At 42.0% G+C, this 26,127-nt stretch overlaps 1 protein-coding gene across 4 annotated transcripts in view; it reads left to right on the top strand.

Annotated features, from left to right (window-relative positions):
- DENND1A (DENN domain containing 1A) overlaps positions 1–26,127 on the top strand; it is a 150,820-nt gene that overhangs the window by 80,116 nt on the left and 44,577 nt on the right. For all 4 annotated transcript variants that reach the window (XM_071454131.1, XM_071454130.1, XM_071454134.1 and 1 more), the window contains exons 12-13: positions 8,259–8,360; positions 14,375–14,500. In XM_071454131.1, coding sequence (XP_071310232.1) covers positions 8,259–8,360; positions 14,375–14,500 — 228 coding nt within the window. The remainder of the gene's footprint in view (positions 1–8,258; positions 8,361–14,374; positions 14,501–26,127) is intronic.

Raw genomic sequence — 26,127 nt, 5'->3', positions numbered from 1 at the left:
AATGTTAACACAAAGCTGGCAGAGCACCAGCCCTCACAGAAAGCTTCTCCTATAAACAATTCCCAGTAATTCATGTGACTTTTTTTAAAAAACTCTAAAAGTGGAAATAACATATTTGCTTTTGCTTCCCGCACTGGTGAAACAGTGGATGACTTTCCTCAAAAGTATCTGGGGGACAACAAAAGATACTGACTTAAGGTGCCTCTGAAATCCTCATCCTCCCTGACTGTGCCCTCCTCCCCAGGGGTGCTCTGGGTGGGCAGGGCCATTCCTGCCCGGGATGCTCTGAGTGTGGAGCTCTGAGTGTGGAGCTCTGAGTGTGGAGCTCTGAGTGTGGAACTCTCACTGTGGAGCTCTGACTGTGGAGCTCTGACTGTGCCCTCCTCCCCAGGAGTGCTCTGGGTGGGCAGGGCCATTCCTGCCTGGGATGCTCTGAGTGTGGAGCTCTGAGTGTGGAGCTCTCACTGTGGAACTCTCACTGTGGAGCTCTCACTGTGGAGCTCTCACTGTGCCCTCCTCCCCAGGGGTGCCCTGGTGGGCAGGGCCATTCCTGCCCGGGGAGCTCAGCCTCGCTGGGGCAGGGCTGAGAGCTGGCTCTGCACGTGCCCCTGGACATGACTGACCTGTGTCCCTGGTTTAGATCCTGTGTATGAAAACGGAGCCTTCCTGTTCAGGGTACAGAACAGTTTAGAGAGCTGGGCTTTACATCACATAAAGGAATTGTTCTTGTATTGTCCATAAAAATGTGTAATTTCTGGAAATATTGATTAATATTCTTTCACTAGGACAAATGTGTGTTTGTGTGTGCTGTGTAATATCCCCCCTTTTCCAGCATTAATGGGAGGTAATTTTAGAAGGCAGTTTTTTTATGAAAAGATAGATTAAATGTACAGGATGTCTTTTTTCTTCTCCTTACCATCCTGGGTACAGATGATTTTTTTATGCCCTTTATACTGCTAAACCAAGTAAAGAGTTGCAGTACAATTTGTTTGTGAATAACCAATTAGTTAAAAAGTCAACATGTACATTTGTTTGCACATCATATGCTCTTGTTCAAGGGGCTACTCATAATCACCCTTGGATACTGCACAGGCAGGAGAGAGGGAATATCTAGGAAGAAATGTATTCTTCATTCAGATCAAGAAACTTTCGGCCCCACATCCGTCCCAGGCAATCATTGGTGTGGTTATTGTGGTATCTGTAAAAGATGGAAGAGAGCTGGTAGGGGCTGGGAGAGGATCTCCATACACACACTTGGCAGCTTTCACAGGTGTTTGTGCTCACAACGAGCTCTGTGGTTGGCCTGGGAATGGATATAGAAAAGAAATTTAATAATTACACCTTGGAGTTGCTTTGTGTGATGTCTCACTCCTGCCTTCTCCATAAATCCATTGCCTCTTCCTTTGTCTCCGTGTTTCAGACTGCAGGGCTCTGTGGGCCTTCCAAACTCCATCTGTAAAAACTCAAAAAAAGGAGTTGTTCTTGGAGAAGCCAATTTTCATCCATTTTAGTAACTTGTGAAAAAATCTGTTTAGTACTAAATCCAGTCTGGCTTTTGAATAGCCAGAGATTCTGGAACACAGACACGCTTTGGCAAAGTACAGTTATTCAAAGTGCCTTATCAAATAAATTAAATAAATAAACCAAACTGTTTTCTCTCCTCTTATGGATAAATTCAGTTGCACACAGAACTGCATCTTGCAGCTAACTCTGCTTTTTCCATTGAAAAATAACGTCAAATTCCACAGTGGTGCTGGATCTGTCTGGTGCCAAGTGCTGCAGAATTTTTATGCCCTGGGCAAGGGAAGGTGACATTGTCACATGAGATGGACACTTCCTAGGTTGCCTCTAGTTTGTGGTGCTGAATGCTCACTCTATTTGTCCCTTTCTTCATATGGAAGGTTGTGGGGGTTTTTTGTTTAGAATAACATCGTAGTTGCAACAGCAATTCTTGTTCTCATGACCTGACAGTTGTGTTTGTTTAAAAATGTATTATCTTTTCCATATCAAAATAATTTTATAAACTAGAACTACAAACTGCTGCCGTTATTCAGTATTGCTTTTTCTGTAAATGCTGAAATGTCACAAATGGGACTTCAGGAAGTGTTCTGTTGATGCACACCTTGGAGTATCAGGATCAGGGCTTCACTGCCAGCCTGGCTCTGTGCCTGGGGCAGGGGGGCCCTTGCCCTGGGGTGGAGCCCAGGGAGTGCTGCAGGAGGGTCTGGGCTCAGGCTGTGCCCCAGCAGCTCCCATGCCTGCATTTGGCCTCCTTGTGCCAGCACTAGTGGCAGCCAGTGCTGGGATTTGGGATATAGGAAACCATTATTTTCTACCTCTCGTCTTGTTTCTGTGGGTTTTCTAGCCCAGTGTTGGAATGGGGCCTCTGGAAGAAGCAGAAGTGTTGGTGATTTTAAACAAAATCCAGCCTCTCTCAGCTCGACAGATCTTTCCTGAGCTGTTTGGTACCTTAAAGTTAGTTTGCAGTTTCCCCTGTTCCACGGGGGCTCTGTAGAAGGAACAGTTACTTTAATGGAAAATGACAAATTTTTCTTATGATTAAAATATCAAGCCTATCCATTGACTGTTAAATCTAATTTGCTGTGACTGAAATGTTCTCCAGTGAGATAAGATAATCTCCTGTTATAGGTCAGAGGGCTCCAACTGATTTATGGGGGAAAGCCTTGGTAGAAAATACAGAGCTGTGTTTTGTGCTCTTATTTTTCAGCTTTTCTATCATCACCTAGTTAGTCATTCTTTATAAGATTTCCATTTAGCAATCCATAAAGTGACTTCAAAGAAGGCTAAAAGTTTATAAGCTGTTGGATAAGCAAGGCTGGAGCTATCACATGAATAATGGAACATGCTTATGGAACTAATTGAATTCATATTAGATGAAGATAAGTACTTAGTAGTGATAAATAATGAGATAGGAAAATGAAACTATCAAAAGAACACACCCCTTTCACTATCTTATTTTCTGCCTGTGCACTGTAGGCTGGTTTAGTCTTCAGATCATTTAAAATTGCCCTGTGTGTCGGAAGCTGTGTCAAGCTTAGTTGCAGCCTTTTACATTTTGTCAGAGAAAAGGATTGTTTCTGCAGCTGTTTGTGTAGGGAGGTTATCAGTGTGATGGTGCTGATGGAGGGGGAGTGCCCTTGACCTAGGAGCTCCCTGCTGGAACTGGGCACATGTGGTTTTGATTGACTGCTGGGGATGGCTGTGCTGGCTCTGACATGGGGAGCTCTGGCTGCAGACTCCAGGAGAACATCCACCCTTTCCTGCTCTGTTTGGGGCACAGACCCAGCATTTAGAGTTAGAATTAGTCATTGCAAAAGTATTTCATAGCTTTTAAAATTAATATTTCAGTTATTCAAGGACTTTTTCTGGGACTTCAGAACTGTAATTCTTGCAAGATTATCCAGGATGAATTTGTGTGTGACACTGCACATTAGAATGTTCCTCTAACCCTTTTCCTAAGGAAGAGGACACTGGTGTAGATCATAAAAGCTGTATGAGTAGGTTTTTGTTTTACTTCAGCCTGGTATCAGTAAAACTGTTCATGTGAGGAAAGAAATGCTCAGTGCAATTCCTGCTGTGTGACTGGGGCAGGACAGGCTGATCTCACCTGGTGTCAATAATGTCCCCTGTGCAGCCAGGGGAGTGGAGCTGGGGCTCTCAGAACCCCCCCATGCATTTGGGGAGCACTTTGGGGCACATTCCCTGCCCTGCTCGGGATTCAGTGTGACCATAGCCCAATTAGCGTGCGCTGAGTCTGAGCTAACGAGCCCTGAGCATGGGTCCTGTGAGCTTGGGCTCAGGCCTGACCCTGCCGTGGGGGTCCCCTTCCCAGAACACACCCTGAGAATGCATTGACCGCTGGCATCTGCCACTGGTACTGTTAATTGTTAATTATATTTTCGATTGGGGTGAGAAGCATTAATTAGCTTTTCCCACCCATTTATTCTTAGTAAATCAATGCTTTTTCTACCTGTAACTGAGGAAGTGCAGCTTTTCCATTGGATTTTAATGAAGGGTTATAGATTAACTTAAATCCAGGTCTTAAACCCCTAAATGCAGTTTAGCCACTCACAAATATTCCCAATATGGCTGTAGGTGATTTCAGGAGCATTGATAAAAATGCATTTAAAATATGGCAGATTACTTATGGAATTGTCTTTTATCTAGTTATTGGGGAAATGGAAATAAGAGCCATGCTTTAATCAGGGATTCTGGGGCATGTTTGAGGGCGACTTTTCAGAAGGCGAGCCCTGCAGTTCCAGGCAGGCTCCCCCAGCAGCAGAGAGGTTTATCTTGTGTGCCACAGCACACGGGTGCTGTTTGTCACTCAGCTGGCAACAGCTGCTTGTGATAAGGATCTGGGGAATCACCTGTAGAGGCTGGGGGTGCCGGGCGGAAGGGTGGGAGATGGGCTGGGGGGGCAGCCCACCTGCTGTGGCCGGATCAAAGGGCCCGGGGTCAGGGGGCACATCCCGCTAGGGCAGAGCTGTCTGCTGAATAGCCATTTCAGATTGTAAATCTGGCCCTGATTTCATTAAGTCCTTCTGGCTGCTCTTGGGGCATGAAATAATAAAATTTTATATCCGCTGCCTTTCCTGCTTCTGGCAGCCAGATTGACACATTGTTGTCTGCAGCGTTGTGGTGTTTTCCTTTAGAAAATAAATGGAGGCTATTAATTCAGTAGAGACAAGTCATTAAGCAAATGGATTTTAGGCTTGTTGTGAATCATACTTTCTTAACGATTTCAGACCTAGTGCACAGGCTCACTAGAATGTTAGTTTTTCTTAGGAGTTCTGCCTTTCCAAGAGAATCGGTGGAAGGTATCACCCTTTTACTGTTACAACGTTTTTAAAGATGCTGATCACGTTTGTATCTGGGTATAAAAGCTCATGATCAGCTTGGTTGATGTTTTGGCAGCAATTTAGCCGTGAAGTTACGCAAACCTGGCTTGTGGGAGGAAAGGCAGGGGGTGCTGGTGTTTGATGGTTATGGAGGTTTCTTCATTTTGTTTTAAATTAAGCTATTCAATAAAACTGTTCACCTGAAAGAAGTTTAACCTGGGATTCCTTTATGGCAGAAAATGCAGAACCTGCCAAGTGTAGCCAGTGCTGCTAAGATAGCATTTAGTGTAAAGTGGTGTCACTGTTATGGAGGAATACTCTTCTAGAGTGGGATGGAGGAGCACCCCTTCATTCTCCTATTTGAATATGGTTTCTGTGTCTTTGTGAACTTCCACATAAAACATTTAAATGACCCAAGAGTTTGGCTGCCTGTGAGCAGGGCAGGCACCCGGACTGTGCTTATTTACGGACCTGGTGTTTAAGGCCCCCCGGAGTTTGTTTGAAAAGTTAAGAGATTTTCACAGTAAAGGTGCCATTTCTGAAATTTAAAGTGCTCTTTTCACCAGGAGATAAGTTCTCTCTGATTAAGTCAGTAATTCTTACTAAGCCATGTTTATAGAGGCCATAAACAATGGGTTCAGTGTGCTTGTTAAACCAGCTTTCCATACCTCTCCACTCTTTTAAAAAGAGACATTTAAAATAAAAGGCAGGTGTAGATGTTAGTTTGATTTAGATGGATTTTAGGTGATTAATTATGGCTACAAGTAATTGGGCAAGGGTGGTTAAGAAAGGTTTGCAGGAGTGAGATGTGATGCACATTCTCACTGAATTTCTCCTTTTGACTCAGTACATCCCTGACCTGTGAGAAAATGAGATGAGGAATCTGTAATGTTCATATTTCCTCTTAGTCCTTGCTTATCCACATTTCTTTTCAGCAAAATATGAACCTACTGAATACAGCCCAGTCTGCTGCACAGGTATCACTTGTAAAGTTTTGTTTAGCTCTTCAGGAAGTTGTGAAATATGGACTGGGGCTGTGTGTGGCTTGTGGCTGTCCCTTCCCATTCCTGAAAATTATGACAACACACAAACTGTATGTGGGAAAAATTATCTACGTGTTTTTGTGCTTCACAGAATCCAGTGGGGTTTAATGTGAGAATTGCAGCTGAATGATGTGAATTTTTACTCAAATTCCAACAAGACAGTAAATCTTTACCAAAGATGGTAGTGACAGGAGAGATGACAAAACCAACTAAGGATTAAGATGAACTGGTCAGTCTGCATTTCTGTAGAATGAGCCACAATTGGACCATCAAAAAATTATATGTTTTTGAATGCATTGCAAGACAGATGCTATTAATCAAGTCAGTCTCCAGTGTTTTATTAAATCTGAGGGCTGGTCTCAAGGGAAATCCACTGCCTTTGTACAAATATTGCAAATCTTTACAGTGAGGTTGAGCTCTTGGTGGTGCAGAGTTTATCAGCTTCCTTTTGGGTACGATGATTTCTGGGCCAGGTGTGGGGTGATCACACTGAGCAGCATTTACAGTCCCTGTACCATGAGGGCATCTTTCTGCCTGAGCCCTGCTTGGCACAAGCCTGTCTGTGCTCCAGACCCCCATTTTGCTGAAGGGGAGGTGCAGGTTCAGCACCAGAGGCACAGAAACACCCCTGGCACGTTCACCACGTGTGTGCTGCTGCTTTGCAGCAAGCAGGAGCAGGGTTTCTGTCTTGTCCTGCCTGCACTGAGGCTGACAAGCTTCTGGCTTTGGTTAAGTACTTTGCAAGAGCTTTTTGTTGGAGGTTTTTAGACTCCTCTGAGTACAAGTGGGATTTTTAATTTTCTGAAGCAGGAAGGAGCAATCAGTTTGTCTGCTGCTTCCGGACTCCTAAAGGAGTGAGGCTCCTGGATTGCTTTAGAGTTTATCAGATGCAGCCAACGGGGTGACCTTTGGTTCCTGCAAGCAAAGTACCTGGTTTGTCAGGCAGTGCTGCTGCTCTTTATATGGAAAGCATTAAATGTAATATTCTTCTATTTAAGTTAAAGAAATGTCTCGTGAAGACCTAAACTTAAATGTCTACAAAGTGGGTTTTATGGTTGTTGGGGTTTTTTTCAGCCCTAAGTACACAGCAGTTTGCTTTATAGACAGAGGACTGAGCCTTGAAAACTGAGGGTAATTATTTAGCTGCCTAAGGCTCAACTTTGCCATTGTTTTAGGACTTGAGTTCCTTTCTTTTAAAGGAAACAATTCCCTCCACCCCACAAAACCTTAATTAAAAATTGAGTATGTTTTTGTTCATTTTCCTGCTCAGTAACTTTCATTTGCTCCTGTGTGTAGGTAGGTAGGCACTTAAACATTTTTTACAGTGTCACTGGGAAATTTCCTCAATTACCATATTCTATAATTCCAGTTTTTCTGATTTTGAATTTTCAAAGCTTTATTTGAAGAGATTAAACCTGTGTGATTAGTCAGTCAAAAAAAAAAAAAGATTCAAGTCTCCTGTTAGTGGAAGAAGTGCTAAGTGTTTAAATGCTGCTCTGTTTGGGATCAGTGACTCATTTACTGTTGATGAAGCAGGGAAATCGAGTCTGGCAGTGTTTAAATTTGCTTAGATCACAGACACCTTTAGAGCTCAGAGTCACAGGTACTGATGATCATTCTTTGGAGAAATAGGTTCTTCTGTTCTCTTCAGTGTGTAAGTACTGTTACCAGAGATGGGAACTTCAGACTAGATCAGAAACTTTCCCTTAATTCATGGGAACAGGAGAGAAAGTTCAGACTTGCTGACCAGGATATGGTAGAATTAAATTTCTCTTAGCTTTGGTTTTTCCCCCCCCATTTTAATTATTTACTGATTAGGCTCTCGTAGGATCCAGTTCACTTAAATGCAGTTGTAAACTTGTCTTTATTATACTTCCAAAATTCAACTTGGGATTTGGAAACCAGTTCCCATCCCTAACTTAATGTAACTCTCAATTCCTGGGAAAATCCACTCTTTATTGTTATTTAAATTTCCAAATATAAAAAGATTCTCTTGAAATCCTGACTTGACTAGAAACTGTTAAATGTGCAAACAGGACACCAAGACAAACATTAGGAGAGGTGCTTGAAATAAATCTTTGCTTGAATAATCACAGACCCTCTGGTTTGACAAATTTCATTGTGCATATTGTTAAGAACTTCCATCTGCCAGCTGAAGGTTAATTTTTTTAGCATTGTAAACTGAATAAATAAAACAAATGATGGCAGGAAGTCAGGAATGTTGATTGTTTTTAAAATGGTTGTGGTTCTGTAGTGCCATGTTGTTATGCCATCACTTGTGTCCTTTATGCATAAAATTTAATTTCCCTTACTTACATTTTCCTTTCCCTTTCCTGAATTTGCTCCCCTATAGAAAGTAAGAAGCATGGCCCTGGAAGATGTGGTGATCCTTAACGTGGACACCAACACACTGGAAACCCCTTTTGATGACCTTCAGAGCCTCCCCAACGATGTGGTACGTATGGAGTGATTACCCCAGGGTTCAGTTCCTGCTGGCTGCCACTCAGGGCTCTCACTGGGAGCTCTCATGGAGCACTGAGCTGCTTCCCTCAGTTCCTGCTGTCCCAGAGTGTTTGGGAATGTTTGTTTCAACATTTACAGATGTGCATTGAAGCCTCCCAGGGAAAATCAGCTCATGAATTAGAAATCTGCATCTTTAGTTAACTGTTGTTTCCAAATGAAATTGTGTGAGTTTTTGTCCTGTGACTGCTTCCAGGTGAGCTTTAAGGAATTTAATGCATTTTATATCCTGAGATATGACATGAAATGGATGCCTTCACATTCACTTCAATCACTGCTAGAATTCAGAGCTCATTTTCTTTCTCATTCACCATTTTTATTGGTAAATTATTTCATGTTTTTAATAACTTGATAGTAATGGTGTATAAATACTTGACATTTAATGGGATGCAAAGACATCCCACTTGCTGCTGCAGTCATCTCCACTGAAGGAGCTGAGAGGGGAGAGCAGAGGAGTGAGAGTGTCAGGAGCTGTTTTCAAGGCAGAGTGAATGTTTAGGAGAATGTGGCAGGGGAAAAATCTGGATTTCCTTTGCTAGTTGGGAATATTGCACTGACAGCCAGATCTGAACATTTTTGTGTGCAGTTGAGAAACAGAATTGATGTTCAGGGAGCTCAGTGCAAGCTGGTGTGTGAGGAGAAGCTGAGTGAGGGTGAATGCCCAGTGCCTCCTGCTGTGACACCCTGGCATTCCAGCGGGATCCCTTCTTCACAAACAGGCAGCTCAGGAGGAAAGGGCCATCTTGGTTGTGAACATTTTGGCTTTAGTCAAACATTTAGTCTCTAAAAGTTGATTCCATTATTTTTTCTGGCATTATATAGTTCTTCATTTTGATTTCACTCCCAGCATCCAAATCTGCCAGCTGGTCACTGCTCGTGCCATTCTCCACAACCCGGGAATGACAGACTTGTAAATTTGATGGAATTATGTAAGAAATGTCTGCATCCAGGGAGCACGGGGCCTCAGACATGTATATGATTTGTCAACAATCAAGTATTATATTAGATTTTATGAGACTTCATTAAAGGAGCTGTTGTGGGCACACTGGAGAACATCAGAAGAGACTTCTCCAATAAACACAGAACTTCAAGCTTTGGAATGTAATAAATTTTAAGAGACTTCCTTCCTTTCATTATTTACTTTTACTTCACTTTTATAACAGTAGAGAGTTGTGTTTTATTAGTTCAAATTTCTTGATTCAGTTTTCCACAGGTCTATTTAAGAGCTCCATTTTATCTCGGAGGATGTTGAGAGCAGAGCAGAGGAAGTGCTGCCAGCAAATTCAATTAACTGGCAGGGCTCACCAGTAGCATATATGGGGTATTTTTTTTCACAACTGCTATATAAATACAGCTGGGATTAATATTTTTCACAACAAAGCTTTAAGTCGAGTCGTGTTGCGTTGTGTAATTAATGTTTGGGCTGGGGGTTTATTGGGATTCAGCTCTGGAGCATTGTTGCAGGTACCTGGATGAAGCAGCTCCTCCTCCAGGTCTCTCCCCTCACACGGCTCCAGAGTTGGCTTTGACCACTAGAGAGCAGCTGCTCTGCTGTGCAAGAATTGAATTTCTGTCAGTTCTTTCATGCATCATGTGTTTGGAACTGTAAGTGGATCAAGTTGTTCATCTCAGCAGGGAGATGCTAAAGCCAATCCATTATACTTTTTTTTTTTTCTTTTCTTTTCTTTCTTTTTTTTTTTTTTTTTTTTTTTGTGTGTGTGTTCCTTTTTGCTTCCCTGGGAGATTTTGGGAGTGTGTCTCCCCACTGGTCTTAGTCTAAGTAGATGCATTTATGATCTGAGAAACTAAAAATGTCTTCAAACTACTTTGCCAGTTTTGCTACTTAATGTGAGCAGTGAGCAATTCATGTGCTGCTAAATAGACAAAATTTACTTTGCTAAATTAAATCTATCTATATTCATCAGTGAGCAAAAACATCTTCTCTGTGGTGCATTCACCATCAGGTAATTAATCCAGTAGAAAATTTCTAAAAGCTGTTTTTTCTCTCTCCTTGAACTGCTTTTTAAATCAAGTAAATGAAGTCTTAGATTATTTTAGAGCCTCAGGTAGTGAGTTGTTTTTGAGTTTCATGATACTGATATTGCTACTAAAGTGGTTCTTGGAAATCAAGAACAAACTGTTCTTTATTCTTTAATTCTTAGGACCCAAACAAATACAGGACCCAGTGCAAAGGTCTTTCCAGTTGGAATTTGTGTCAGAGGAGCTGGACAGAACTGAGGCAGTTCCAGCAGAGTCAGCTCATGTTGTTCCTTTGCCCCAGTTTACCTCAGCAGTACCTGCTGGCTGTCAGGCTTCTGAAGTGGTCAGGTCATGTCCCTGAAAATCAAGATTTGTACTACTGTGTTACTGATTAACTATTTGAAATGTGAAAACCTGCCCCTTCCTCACCTTCTGCTTCTGATGTATTGCTGGAAATCTGGCAGCATGAGAGCACCCTGGGAAGTAACTTTCCTTTTAAAATAATCAATATTAAAAAAAGAGATTTATTAAGGACTGTGATTACAATAAGTGCATCTGCTGCTGACAAGTCTCCTACACCACCGTCTGTGTTGCAGTGAATAGCAAAGAGGGGGTAGTAATTTTTTTTTATACAACCCGTATGGATTTTTCATGTATTTCCAAATAAGTGTCATCTTCTAGTCATAGTTGTAGTCAGAGCCCCACGTTGGAAGGCATAAAGCACAAGCTTGCTCTGTCAGCTCGTGGCTGTTGCTGCAGGAAGGCCGGGGGCGGCCGGGGTGTCCCAGGCTCAGCCCTGGCTCTGCTGCCCCTCTGCAGTGAGCGCCTTGGCCCGGGAGCCAGGGCTGCTGCTTTGCCCTCAGGGAAGGAATGAGCTGCTTGCAGGGCAGCCAGGAGTGCAGCTCTGCAGCCAAACCATTTTCCTAAAGGTGAATCCATTTTTATTTCTTAGGCTGTGTTTGCAGTAGAACATTTCTTGCTTTATTCATGTTGACAACTGAAAAGCCTTGGACCTAATTAAAAGAATTTCCACTAGCACCTTTACTGAACCATTTCATTCTGCTGCATTGCACAGATTGCATTCTGAAACATGGTGAGAGTTGAAATTGGACCTTTAAACTTCAACTGCCAGAAGTATAAAAATCTTCTTTAAAAACACTCTCAGGGTAGACTGCATGTATATGTGTCTATTTGGCTAGAAATAATCCTCATTTTCAGTGGTTACAATTTGAGGTTTTTTTTAAGTATCACAGTCTCTTCAGGCAGGAAACAACCCTAATTCTGCTGGTATAGTCTACTTTATATTACATACTACGTTTTTCCACAGAGTACACATGAGAGTGTTTTGGGGTGGATTTTTTTGCTACTTGTTAGTATATTTAAATATGTTGTTAACATTTTTTTGTTACAAAATTGACATGCCTATTGCAGTAATCCCACATATATATAAAATGGACATCCTACAGTGTTTGAGGAAGTAACAAAATACCAGTCAATATTCTGCTTCTGTCCCAACCAGGGGAGCTGAAGCACAGAAAGGCTGTGGCCAGCCCTCTGAACTCCTGGTTTGTTTAAAACAAGGCATAGAGCTTTTTCCTTCTATATAGACAGAAGGTTCTGTATCTTCACATGAATGTTTACAGAAAAGCCTTATAACGATGGTGGAGGTGGATTTGAAAGCTTCTCAGAGCTCTGGATATTTTATTATACTTTTAAGAACTACCTTTAAATAGTTTATATAAGTTAATATAGAAAATAAAAGCATATTTCAACCTTACAAGTCTAGACCCCTTCAAACATGAAGTATGCTGTTTGGGTTTGAAAATCTGGTGAAGCTTTTATATTTAGAGGATTACAGAACTCCTTGAGGAACGTTATTTCACTGAATAGGAGTCAGCTTATTTTACGGGCTTCAGACTAAATCTGGTATCATGTGTTATGTTAATATGGGTTTGTGGGCTCATTAATGCGTGGATCATTGGCATAAGCATTCAGATTTATAAACAGTGCTGGACACGCTCTTGGTTATTTCTGTTATCCTAAATAATGAAACGCCTTTTACAGCAGAATCTGCAGAAATGTCTTTGCAAGTGTTTTAGTAAACACAAGTGCAAAGATAACATCTAAAAGAAAAGCCAGTAGTGCCCAGCATGGATTCTGTATGTAACACCTCTGGAGCATGACAGGGAGTCACCGTGGAGCCCAAAGCCAAGGCTGCTGCAGGAGGAAGCTGAGTTGGGGATGAACTGAGGCACTCACAAACAGCTCAGGAAAATCAGGCTGCTCTGGGCAACATCCAAGGCTGAGGACATTCGACTCATCTGTAGGATTTTGGAGATATGGATGAGGCCAGAGCAAGCTTTTGTTGGGAGCTGGAGGATGGGAAGAAGGGCTTGAAAGTTAATTTGAATATTTGAACCATCAGCTTATATTTTATAAGGTATAATTCATACTCTCTGAACAGAGTTAGTTATGATCACTACTAGAGGATCTGCTCACTCTGTCAATAATATTTCTACAGTGTTTCTTGCATAGTGTGAATGAGGTACACAGAGCTACCCCATGGAGATTTCCAGTATGGCATTTGGGAAAAGAAGATTTGCTAGTTATTGGCTCTTTCTGTTAAATTCATCATTTGGATATTTATGGAGTCAGTCACGTTCTCCTTCAAATCGGGTTAACTAGGGATTTCCTGCCGTTCTGCTTTCCCCCGAAATTGTGGCTCCTGCCTGTTTTCTGTGTCAGGTATCTCACTAAACTCGGGCTTCTAAACTCGGGTTTTGTGCGTGGCATGGCCGCAGCCCCTAAAAGCACCAGCTGAATTCCTGTCCAGAACCAGCACCCGGGTATTTGGGTTTGTCTTGAGATCTGGGTCAGAACCTCAGCGTGTCCGGTTCTGTGTGCGGCGCCAAAGGCCGCGAGGGAGCCGTGAGGGGCCGTGAGGGAATCCTGAGGGGCCGTGAGGGAGAGCCAGGAGGGCCCTGAGGGGCCGTGAGGGAATCCTGAGGAGCGGCCGGAGCAGGACACAGCGGATCCCGGACACGGCCGAGCCCTCGGCAAACAACTCCAAAAATGTGTGAGAACAGGCAAAAAGCCCCAGACCACAGAGAGGAGAAGTGTGAGGAGTAAGGAAGGGCGGGAGGAGCTGTCGGGACTGACATCAGTGGAGGGGAGGCGGGGCTGGGGCGGGGAGTTGGGCCGGTGAAAGGCGGCGGCAGGGGAAGGTGTTTAAGTTTCTGTCTTTGTTTCTCGCTATCTGACTGTATTTTAACTGCCAATACATTACATTAATTTTCCGCATTGGAGCCTGTGGCTCATGGGTACACATCTCCTTGAGCCCCCGAGTCTGGTGTGCGTGTTTGCCCCGAGTGCCGCTGAGGGGCAGCGGGAGGGCGGCTGGGCCGGGAGCCTGCTGAGGGTGCCCTCACGGCCAGGAGCGCAGCGCTGGCGGGGTCACTGCCCGTTCAGCCTCTGAAATGTGAGGGAATATAACCTTAAAAACCCTTGTATTTGTGGCGAATAGATTCTTCAGACCTTCAGCTTTTGTTCCTAGCCTTGGTAGTGATGGATGGCCTGCTAGTGTGGAGCAGTTTCTCTTACTAATCTGATGTTTGAATTAATTTAGCTGCAATTATTTCATGGATTCTAATCAAGAATGACACAGTTTCATAGACTACCTTTAAAAGAGTACTCCAACAGCATGTTAACAGTCGATTTTAAGTAGGAGGGCAGGTTCAGTGAAGCTTGTAGTATCCTATTGGCTTCTGAATAGAATCCAAACAAATCTTAGAGAAGCAAAACAGCTTGAAAAGTAATGCTCTTAGAAGTGAAAAATTCATCTCTGAATTCACAATGTCACCTTTTGTCATAACTGCTGCTGTGCTGAGCACATTTTTCACTTAGCTGTGCCCAATGTGTTGCTCTTTGTTTGTGATACGAGAGTGATCTAGACCTGCTGTGTGATTTCAGGTTTCTGCACTGAAGAACAGATTGAAGAAAGTCTCTACAACCACTGGAGATGGTGTTGCAAGAGCGTTTCTAAAAGCACAAGCAGCTTTCTTTGGGAGCTACAGAAACGCCCTGAAAATTGAACCTGTAAGTAGGCAATTAGTTGGCATAAAATATAAATGTGCAGCTGTGGTGGAGAAAAAACCTAACAATTCAAAGTGTAGCATAACCTGCTCTTCCTAAGGCGGCTCTTTGGCTGACTAGTACTGAAAACAGTGTTCAAGTCTCCAAAATGAAAGAGGTACAAGAAGCATGATCCATGACACAGGGAAGAACCTTCACGTGGAAATGTATGGGTCTTGCTTGTTTTGAAACCAGTCGAATTAGAGGAGAGATGATAATAAAGAGTAAATTAATGACCATAAGAGGTTAGTGCAGAGCTGACCATTCCCTCCTCTGCAAAACCTGTCTCTTCATTGTGTTTTTGTGTGAAAAGGTGGTGTATTTGGCATTCTCCTGCTCTTTGAAGATTAATGAAAAGGTCTGGCCTGCAGACGTGTGATAAATTTAATTTTAACCATGATGTTAAATGGTTACATGGCCAAAAGTTGGACTATAGGTGTAGTGTTTCGGGAGGATTTCAGTAGCTAAAGTCTCTCCAGTACTGTAGTTTGTCTTGTTATTTTTAAAGCCAGGAGGAAAACACAGCTCAGCCTGACTTTTAAACAGCCAGTTATTACCATCAAATAAGTATCATTTCAGCCATTCATATTCAGGTTTCAAAAATTACTTTTCAAGTCAGCACAAGTCCTTCCACATCTTACTGGGGGAATCCGTGTGTGTGGAAAAAATAAATTGTATTGACTTGTGTGTGTGTCTGGGTGTAAGAACTGGGCTTTTAAAGCATCTGAGGTGAAATGCTGGAGGTATTTAAAATGGGGACCATATAAATGACAAAGGTGGAAGCAGCGAGGCGCTCTGGCTGTGAGCCTCCTTTATCCCTGCTGGGGAGACACTGACTCCCCTCCATCCCTGCAGGCTTCCTTGTTCTCCAGGGCTCCTCCCTGTAGTTGCCAGGCAACTCTGGGACTATTGGTGTGTGCTTTGCCTGGATGTGTGTGTGAGATTAACTAGTTAAGGGATTTATGAAGGAAAATAAAAATTTAAATTGCTGTTCTGGAAATACCATCTGGTATTTTGAAGGCTGAATGTTAAAGACGAACATTTGAAACGAGTTGACAGTGGCACGCCCCTAGAAAGTGCAACTTTGAGGGACAGCTAACCTGAGGAAGTAGCAGAAACAGTTTAGTTTGCTTCTCATTCCATCAAAGAAAACCTGTAAATATAGCTGCACAAATATGTCATAAAATTGACTTTAATAATCAGAAAGTGGAAAATTTCAGGGCTTTCTTTCCTAAGTCTTTTTGTAAATCAACAGTTTGATTTGTGATTATACCTTTCAGTATTAAGATTTAGATAAAGCAAATTTGCAGGTGTTTCATGTTCATGTATCACCTTGACATGGAGTAAGTACAGGGCAGAAGTAACACCAAACATGAAAGGGTTCTTTGCATTTCATGTCCTATAACCCCAGAAACCTGACTGTTCTTTTAAAATCATCGATAATTAGAAAATACATTCAAAGAAGTACATACAGAATACATTTTCCTCCTTCCATAGTTTCTGTCTCGTAAGACAATTTAATTTCATAGACTATCGCATTGGTATGAGCTGACTTTCTGGGATAAATGGTGTGAATCTGCTTTTCATTATTCTGTGTAGGCCCAGAATGTGTCATGGAGCAGGCTCTACATTCCCATTATTAGACTTTAGCATAATAAGAGCTCTTATTCTGTTCTGTTTTACTTTAGAGATACAAAGTTGTGTAATGTACATAGAAACAGAACACTGGCAGTGAGTTTCTGTTACCATGAACTTTCTGAGGCCTTTGGTAACTAGGAATTGCATGAACAAACATATCCAGGTACACAGTTGGCAAGCATAGTAATAATGGTCGTATTTACTTGACAAGACAACTGCTGCAGTGCTGTTTCCTCCAGTGTTTCCCATGGCTGCACTACCCAGTTCTACATGCAGAGGAGTGTCTGCGGGGTGTGATGTGCGTACAGCCCACAGAGCTCTGGTGCTATCAGGGCCAGCCAAACTCAGCAGCAGCTGGGTGTTCACTGGGCTGTACTGAGGCAGATTATCCTCATGCATATGGCTTAAATGTCTACCAGTGACACCAGCGTGAGCATTTTGTTCGCTTGAATGACCTTTCTCAAATTCCCAAGTTTTTGTTGTTTGCAGAGGGAATGTTTTTATCTCTTCTACATATCGAATTCACACAAGCAGGTCACGTTCAGCAGAACAATCTGTGTGAGTACGGGGTGTGTGTAAGGGTGCTTGGTAGGACTGAGCAGCTGGGGACGTTGGGAAGCAGGCTCAGATTTTCGGCGAGGGAGCCGTGGCCGTGCTCTTTCTTCTGCTGACACCTAGTGGTTCCAGGCGCTCCAGTCGGACTCTCGCGGTGTTTGTGAGGAGCAGCCCCCACCTGTGGGGCGAGGTGAGCTCGGCGGGGCTGGCCCAGAGCAGTGGCTGTGGCTGTGACCCAGCAGCATGTGGGGGCTGCAGGACGGCGCTGCTGCTGCAGCCTCGGCCCTGTGGGGTTTGTCTCCATCTCGCCTGGGAGCGGCACTCCAGGCTCTGCTGGGACCTACAGGCTTCCCAAATGACAAACGAGAGTTCTGCCTGTTCTCTGGCACTGCAGTGCTTCTGACAGGGCTGGCACTTGTAGGAAAGCACTGGATTACATCCTGTACGGGTTGTAAATACTCCTCCATGAGTTACACCTTGGGCATGGGACCATGACTACTGATACCTCCTTGCATGCAGTGGGAACTGCTGAGGACAAGTGACTCTCTGCAGTGAAGCATCAATTAATTCTCTTTGTCTTCATGGTTAATTATTCAGTTTTATTCAGGTTTATTTGCCTGAGCAACCATTAGTTGTAAACTGGATAATTTCTGGTTATTTGCATTGTTCTGAATTGATTTGGTTTAAATTTAACCTAAATATTCCTTGGATGCATCCACTTAAGAGTAAGCAGGAAATCAGAGGCAGAGTCAATGTGCTTTTCTATTTTTTGTGTGCTTCCAATGCTGAAATTACTTTCTAATTTGTGAACTGCTGATCTTAATATGAAACTACTTATTGAAACTCACAAATGTTTTATATACTCCAGTTTTCACACTGCTTTAGCTGAACTACACTGGTGGAGGAATGTGTGTTTTATACACATTGCTGATGAAGTTCTGTTGTCCTGTCAAAGCTTGATAATTTATATTTGGATTTTAAATGGAGAAGACAATGTACTACCAATTTTCATAATTGTAACTTTGATATGAATTTTCTCCAAATACAATGCAATTTGAGCAATGGTGGGGGAAGAAACCATGATGAATAGGAGGAAATAAGTTTTTTCTTTTTCAACATAACACTTAATTCAACTTAAGGAGATAATTAATGCATTAATTATTTTACAGGAATCTCTGGAACAGACACAATAAATACCTTCAACAGTTCCAGACTCATGAGATCACAGTCAGAAAAGTATATGATATTTGGTGCAGAGTAAAAAAGCAAATGCCAGATGAGTCAAAAAGGAAATTTTGTTGGAATGTGTGTGCAGTAATATAAAGCAAGTGCATGCTACGTACTGGTGCATAATTCATTTTGCAAAGGCTTTGTAGCATTCAGTGCTTTATCTACTATGAAGTATGATTGTTGCCATGGTGAATTATTTTTTTAAGTTATTCAGTGGAAGAGTAAATAGTCATTTCCAACTCCCAGTAATTGCCACATCCCAGTTCCTTCCTCTCCATGGCCATCTTCTGCCTAGCTTCTTTTCCTTGCATGTATATTTTAAAGGCACACACTGCATGCAGGGTAAATACTTCCCTGTCACCAGAGCTGTCTCCCCAGTTCAGAGCTTTACGAGTGTTTGTCCATCTGTAGAAAACATGAAGAAGGGTGATCCCTAATGCTCATAGAACTTGTGCACAGACCTGTTAAAATGAACCCAGGCTGTAGGGGAAACGGTGAGCAGAAGCTAGTTAAATAGAACTTTTTGTTTTACTTGCAGTTTTGTTGTGTTCTGTTTGAAGGCAGTGCTGATGTACAGCACCAGGAATTTTCTCCCACCCGTCTTTACTCTTTTCCCGTTCAAGTGGTTGAGCTCTCAAATCCATCCCTGTAGAGACAGTCTAGGAATGCCTAAATGACAGTAATTTCTAAGTGTCATCCTAGTGACTTTACTGACAGGAGTAGACAGTGAGAATGGCGCTGACAGTGTGTAAAATCTGATTTTTTTGTGATAAAAATGAACATAAATTGAGTTTCTGTATGTCCTGGAACTGAAATTTGAGGCTTTTTTCTTCTTACTCTGTGAAGATTCTGTGTTTTGTGACATTTTAAAGACCCAAGGTTTCAGCAGCCTCCCTTAGAAGCCACTTGTAACTATTGCTGTGTTTTACCATCTATGGGAAGTGCTGAATTCACAGTCACTGACTGGAAAAGATTTAGTGGGGAAACACAGTTTTGTTTGTTTTCTGTGTGATGTTTGTTTTCATTTCAATTCTGTTGCTGTTCCTCTCTAAGCCTTACTGTTGCTATAGACAAATTTCTGCTTTTGCTGTTTTAAACCTTAAAAATGGCTCTTTTTCTAACAAACAGTTACTGTTCTTCAGAATGGCATTTATTATTCTACATCTAAGTCTGTTGAGATATACATATGTTAATGAACCTGAAAAGACATTTTCTTTAATCTCTTCCAGCAGTCTGGTATGTAGTAAATAGAATTGTTTTGTAATTTCCAAACTGTTGTAAGATCCTCTGTTATCTAATTCCGTATGCCACGCTGCAGGGAGGGGGAACCCAGGATTCTGAGAGGAAGGTAAAACAAAGTCTTATTTGAGAAAGTTAACATCACCCTCTGCTGATTGTGGTGTTTCTGCCCAGAAAGGTGCATGCAAACCTCCCTGTCCATCATACATGTTAAAGTAAAAGTGCAGCAAAACTCAAATCAAAGCAAAAATAGCAAACACAGCCCCCCTACAACCCATCTTGGGAATGGTTTTGGGTGCAGGAACTTTGCCCAAAGGGATGGGGTGCTCTGCATCTCACTGTGCAGTAACAGCAGAAATGTGAATTCCTTTGAATGTGCAGAATGCTGCTGTGCAGAGGTCTGCTTTGAGATTATCAACGTTCACCTGCTTCATGCTGATGCTCAGGGGTTTGTGGTCACTTAGTCTGTGGAACCTGGGGCACTCTGAGAGCTGTCTTTGGCTGTGTTTCTGGGTAACTTTGCAGCCCCCATGCAGGCTGTGTGTTCAGCCGTCAGCCTGGCTCAGGTCACTCTGCCTCTTCTGTGGTGCTGCTGCAGAAATGAAAGGAGCTTTGTTCCAAAGCCTCTCGATCTCCCTGTTACAGGGCAGGCTGTGCAGGGAGCAGCAGCCTGGGCTCTGTCAGCTTTGCTGTGCCAGGATTTGGATATTCACTTACTTGGCTCTGCCTCTCACACCTGATTCTGGGTTTGTGCTATTTGATGCTCTTGTTTTTGCTTCTTCTCAATTTGTTTCAAGCCTTTGGTTGTTTGTTTTAGGCTGGCTCTTGCCTGTGTTTTCACTGTGTTGTCTCCTGATACTTCAGTTCTAATTGTGAGTGCACAGCCTTGTGCAAATGCCTCCGTACAGGAGAACTTGGAGATATTTCCTGAGCTAATAGAGCGCAGGGGACTTGGAGGGGAACAAGGAGGCACATAAACAAACACCAAGCAGAAAATAACATCACCCTTGAATTCAGCTTCTGTGTGAGGCACTCGGTGAGCGTGTGTTTTTTCAAATGAGCTGTTGTATGTGGTATTAGGGGAAAAAAACCACCAACACACACAAACCCATGAAAAACCCCACCCCAAGGACCTTTTAGGCAGGTGGCAAGGAGTGAACATTCTCAGTACTGTGAGCAGCTGTACAGCTGAAGAGAAGGTATCACTTCCATTGACAGAAGATGGTGGAAAAGATTTTGGTATTTGGATTTGTAAAGTAGCCTTCAGTGGCAGATAAAGTAATGAAATTATGATAAAAATTAAAATATTTAATTGGGTTAGAAACAGAATAGAGAAGCCACGCCAGTCTGGGCTTTCACGGTGCACATTGTGTATGAATGGGAGTGTACAGTTTGTCCTGCTGTGGTTCCAAGGGAGGCAGGGAGAGGCAGTAAATCCCATTAGTTGTCAGGATTTGCATAGCTGGGTGAGAGTTCGTGCAGTGACACCTGGAATGCAGTGGGGCTGGAGGCAGAAGGAGCCATTTGCTCCTGAGCCAGGGCTGACAGTGGAGGTGGGAGATTCTGACACTGCCCTGGGGCTCAGGGAACCTCGTGTGTGCCCTGGGAAACACAGAGGGGACCAAGGCCCCTTTCTGCTTTGGCTCCTGTGTGCCCTCAGAGAGCTGGGCAACTGCTCTTCACATGCAGCACTGATTCTGCTCTGGGAAGGCATTAGAGACAGGCAAATTCTGGCTCGTGGCCAAAATGCTGTATAGGCAAAACTTAGTCTCACAGTGAGGACCACTTTTTTTTCTTCCTTATTCTATTTTAGGGAACATAAAAATGTAGACTCTGCAGAGGGCTGGTAAGTACGTTGTTCTTTAAAACACACGCTACTTCAGTCTGGTAAAACATCAAATGAAAACATTCTGTCCTTTCTTATCCTTTTCTAATTTAATTAATTGTTTTCTGAGACTTTCATTCAATGAGTAGCAGCTCTGGCAATGACAGATATTCCATTGTGACTGAAATATGCATTTTGTAAGTCATAACTTTACTTGGTATTTAAATAAACTGTGTATGTACAGCGTGCAAGATTTATGCAGAGCACAGCTGGAAGTGTTCTGCTCAGAATTCCTATGGTTTAAAATGTCTCTTTCAAGTTTGAAAATGTGTTGTGAAGTAGATACCATTATGATAATTGGAAGTTCAGCTTCTCTGTCTTGCTCTATTATTTTTTTGAATACAATTAACACATCACACACATTTCACCTGGTCTCTCCTCATTTACCTCTGACACTTCCTTGATATTTATTTAGACACATGTGGTGTCTTTGCTTTGAACTCAATAGTTGGTATATTCGCTAGGTTTTTTTTTTAATAAACGTTTTTCTCATTTAGAGATACACAATTAGTTTGCACTGTTAGAGAAAGGTATACATATTGATGTCAATTTAAATCTTTTACTTATTTGTTGGATGATCAGGACATAAATTGTATAAAGATTGTAGAGAAAACTGTGATTACTCTCAAATCAAAATACCTGCTGTGAAGTTGCAGAAGCAGCTCATTTATTATAGTTCTCATGAGAAAACAGTACAGAGCAGGTATGCACAAAGCTGTCTAGAGAAGAAATTAAAAAATATATGTTAATAATACTTTTAAGTTAGAATTGCTATATTTTCTTTCAGGTAGCATAAAGGTGAAGCACAAATCTCAGTGTTTAGTTTGAAATAAGCTTTATTCTTCCAGAGTCAGCAGCAATGCTTTTGTTTCTGATGACAAAACAAAGACTTAAGTTTTGGTTTTAAAATATAATAGAATTCTTGAACTGGAATTAATAACGTACTGTTGGCATAGTTTTTAACTAAAATAATGTATGTGGTGTGCTGTGTTATGTGGTATGTATAAAACCGTCAGCAACATAACACCAGAGGCCTCCAGAAGACAATTACAAATTATATCAGGTTTATAATTTTGAAGGGGGGAAAAAAGGGCTCTGACTCATCACATTTCAGCGATCCAGGAGAAAATAATATGAAATATCCTTAGATGTATTTCATTTGTGGAAATTAGGCTTGGAGTTTTCTTTATTTCTTCTTTTTTACATATCATTTCAGTTTTAGGAACACTTCTAGTGCTTGGAGTTTTAATAAGGAATAAGTCCAAAATCCAGCCTAAGCTTGATCTTCACAATACCACAGGACATTTTTCTGGATTATTTAAAAAATTTTGGCTGCACTTTGGAGCGAACTGGGGCTGTGATTTTGCAGAGTTCCTGTTCACTGTCCCTTCCTTTGATAGCTGTTTCCGTGGGATTTTCAGTAACTGTATTACTGGAGATGCCTGAGATTTGTAAATCAGTTTATTACAGGAGAAAGGGACCATCTACCAACTAGGAATTCATTTGCTTTGTCTTAAAATTGAAGTGATCAACCAAGCTTTTCAGGTCTGAGGCTTCTGTAGGAAGTTGGGAAGATTCTCCTCCAGGGAGGTGTTGTTGGCGTGGTCAGGGCGGTCGGGGGCCTGGCTCAGCCCTCGCTGTGCCGGTGCTGCGAGCCCATGGAGCAGGCAGTGCACAGCAGATCCACACCGCAGTGCTCAGGGAAACCAGGGGCTGCTGTAGGGTACCTTGCACTTGGACTGCAGTTTCACAATGCACATTAAAATTATCTCTAGAAAATACTCCTTGGAAGAGTATATATATAGATATTTTTTTCCTTTTTTTTTTTTTTAATGATATCATTCTGTAGTAAAATATTTCAAGTCCTGGCTAGGCTGTAAAGCTTAGGGCTGCTAAACAAAGCATCTGAAGCCAAATGGCCCCTTAGCTAACCCCAATTAAAATAAAGATTTCATTGCGCTCTGTCCTGACAGAGAGGGAACATATTGTTGCCTTTAAGGGAGTTTGGTTTAGTTAATGAAAGAATTTATTTCATTTTTTCAAATAGAGAACCTAATTAAATAAGTTTCAACTTGACTTGTAGTTGAGGACATTTTAACTCCTTAAAGGTTACTCTTGTGTCCAAGTATAGCTGTCTTTTGAATAATTCCTGATGCGGTATTTAGCTTAGCGATTTATATAATAAGAAATTTTATAGTAGAGCCCATGTAACTGTTTGCCTGTTCAATGTGTATCATAAATATATGTTGTTGATTCCTAAAGGGTTAAAGTTGTTTTCCACATGACATTATTTTGATGTATTACATTAATTTGGAATCAAGTGTTATTCAGAGCTAGCAACTAATACAGGATTCTTGGAAGTGCCGTGGAAATGAAGGTGCCAAGAGTTTGTTTTGAGTGCCTTTTAAAAGTTGTAGATGATATATGTACTTTGCTTATTCCTGATGCTCAGTGAAAAGAAAAATATGTCAAAGAATTATTTAGGTGAAGCTCCCCAAGCAGTAGTTAAAGTCTGTATGTCCAGAACATTTTTTCTTAGAGAGGATTAATGGTGAAAATGAAAGCAATTTGTGAGGATTATATGTGTGATTAGTTTGCCTTTCCTTAGGATCTGTCTGTACTTGTATGGATAAAGCTCATCCCCCCCATTTGGCAACCAATGATTTATTACATATTCTCAACATAGTCTCAAGAATATACAAAAAATAAAAAATACTTCTATGTAAAATTGCTTTCTCATTACACATGAGAATATTTTACTTGAAAGCAGTCAAGAATAGGAATGCTGTTGCTTACCTGCATTTCCTGCCTAAAACTGGAGGTGTGTTGAATGGTTGCTGTGTGTCTGCAGTAAAACCAGAGGAGGTGCAGGCTGTGCTGAAGGACAGGGATGGTGCTGCTTGGCTCTGCTGCTTGCACTTGGTCACAGGGGTACTTGGAATGAGCAGCACCTAACCAGCATTTACACAGAGGGAGGGGGCTTGTGAATTATTTGTTACTGAAACTGAGGCGAACCAAAGGAGTTCATGCTTAAAGGAACTGTTTTAGTTGTAACAAGTATGTCAGTATTTTCCCCAAATGTATCTCTCAAACTCTAAACACGTTTTGTTCTGGAGCAGTGGCCTCCACTGCATAGGGAGCGCTGCTGATTTAAGAGCATCCCCGTATGTGCCCCCTCACTTGGGGGTTTGAAGCTGACGTTGGGCTGAGTGTTCTCTTCCAAGTGTCACTCATTCACGTGTCCCCCTCTACATGTTCAATGCAGTTCAGCTCTCCTGAACCATGAGTTTTCAGGGGGAGCAGTGAGGCTGTCTCCAGTAAAGGACAATTGATTTCCCTGAGTCAGGATCATTCCCAAAGCTCTTGACAGTTTCTGCTTCAGGTCTGTGGGATTGTTGCCTTCAGCTATGGAGGTAAATGATACAAAAAGAATTCCTGCCTCTGAGAGGAAATTAATAGGTTTTTTTATGGATAAGTAACAAAATATTAAATTGTTTAGGAGGGGCTTGCAGGGGCTTTTTAGCTGAAAAAGAGTGTTCTTCAGTGTGGGTGTGAACATGAATGAAATTAAGGGTTAGGTGGTACTGGAGTCCTAAAAATCTCTGAGGTAGCTGAAATGCAGTGCTGTTCTTTTCTCCTCTGTGAATTTCTGTAGATCATTATAATTACGTTGTGTTTCAGAAATCTCAACAGTTGCCAAATGTAACCAAAAATAAAGCATCACATCCAGCCAGAGTTCCAGATATCCTCACTCTGCCCTAAAGCTATGTTTCCAGCCATTATCTTGTCATAGCTTATTGGGCTCAATTTTAATTAAATCTTAATAGCAATTTTGCAGTCAGAACTGACATGAAAGTTTTCCAAAGATTATTATACCCACAGGATATCTTTATTATGTGTTTTTCTTGATTCTTTTTTTTTATCTTGTCCAAGCCCTGTTCTTTGGAAAAGTCTTTGGTGATGGAGAACTTGAAACAGAAAATGGTGCAGTGTCTTGACTGACAAGGATCAGTTTACAAGGGCTTATCAACTGAATTTTGTATTCTTCAAGAACATCAAAAACTTATATGTTTGATAAGGGTCTTGGGGCTTATTTTATTTTCCTTAGTGTGGTGTATACACTGAGTGTTCTACATTTAGGTTTCAACATACAGATGCTTGAATCTTTAAATACAAAAAGGGCTTTTGCAATACTGCAACCTGTAGTTCCTGTGCCTCTGCCTTTAAGGATGTTGTGTTCACAATGGTAGGCACAGCTTATACTGTTGGATCTGGGATGGCTGGTTCTTACTGCTGGATAGGAAGCCCTGTAGTATTAATTGGTTGTCAAATCCCTACGAAATAACAGATTAATGTGCTTGATCACAGTGCCCTGTTTAGAAGCTGCAGTTTGCCCCCGTCCCCAGCCTCTGCATGTAACACAATTACAGATGTGCATCCAGGACATTTAGTGGATTGCGTTTTCATTAATACAATTTGAGCAGACAATACCAAGTTGCTGTCGGGCCGTGCTGACAGCTAATTACTGAAATGAAGGGTGTGCATGGCTAAGGAACAGTGGAGCATGTCTCAGGAATAGGAAAGCAGCACAGAAATAGTGCCACATCTTGGAATCAGTCCTCTGGACAGTTTGCTGTCTCTGCAGACCAGCTTTGTCACATATCTGATCATGTGGGGAGTTAGATTCAGGGAAACAAAGGTTGTTACTGCTGATGAAAATGCAATGTAGTTCTGGTTTGCCCTTCCCTCTGGTTAATTCAGACACTTGTACGTACTTACCCGTCTGCTGACCACACTTACCTCTTGCTTGCAGACATCACTGCACGTTTTCCCCATAGAATGTCCAGTCCGCTTGTATGAATGCCAGGGGTACTGAGAATGTCAGTTGATTTTGTAGCATTATTTATAGGGAAGGCTCTCGCTGGCAGTTTGAAGAAGGAAGATGAGGAGAGACTCCTCATTGTTTCTTCCAGTGCAAGAAACCTCGGGCAGTCCAGTGGGGTTTGTAACAGCAAAGGTTTAAAAGAAACAAGCAGTGTTCTAT

The sequence above is a fragment of the Agelaius tricolor genome, unplaced genomic scaffold (assembly GCF_023055355.1).
Source record: "Agelaius tricolor isolate 1412-34295 unplaced genomic scaffold, bAgeTri1.0.p SCAF_38, whole genome shotgun sequence".
Classification (NCBI taxonomy): domain Eukaryota; kingdom Metazoa; phylum Chordata; class Aves; order Passeriformes; family Icteridae; genus Agelaius; species Agelaius tricolor.
Note: the sequence above shows the minus strand (reverse complement) of the source record. Positions and strands in the feature narration are given on the sequence as shown.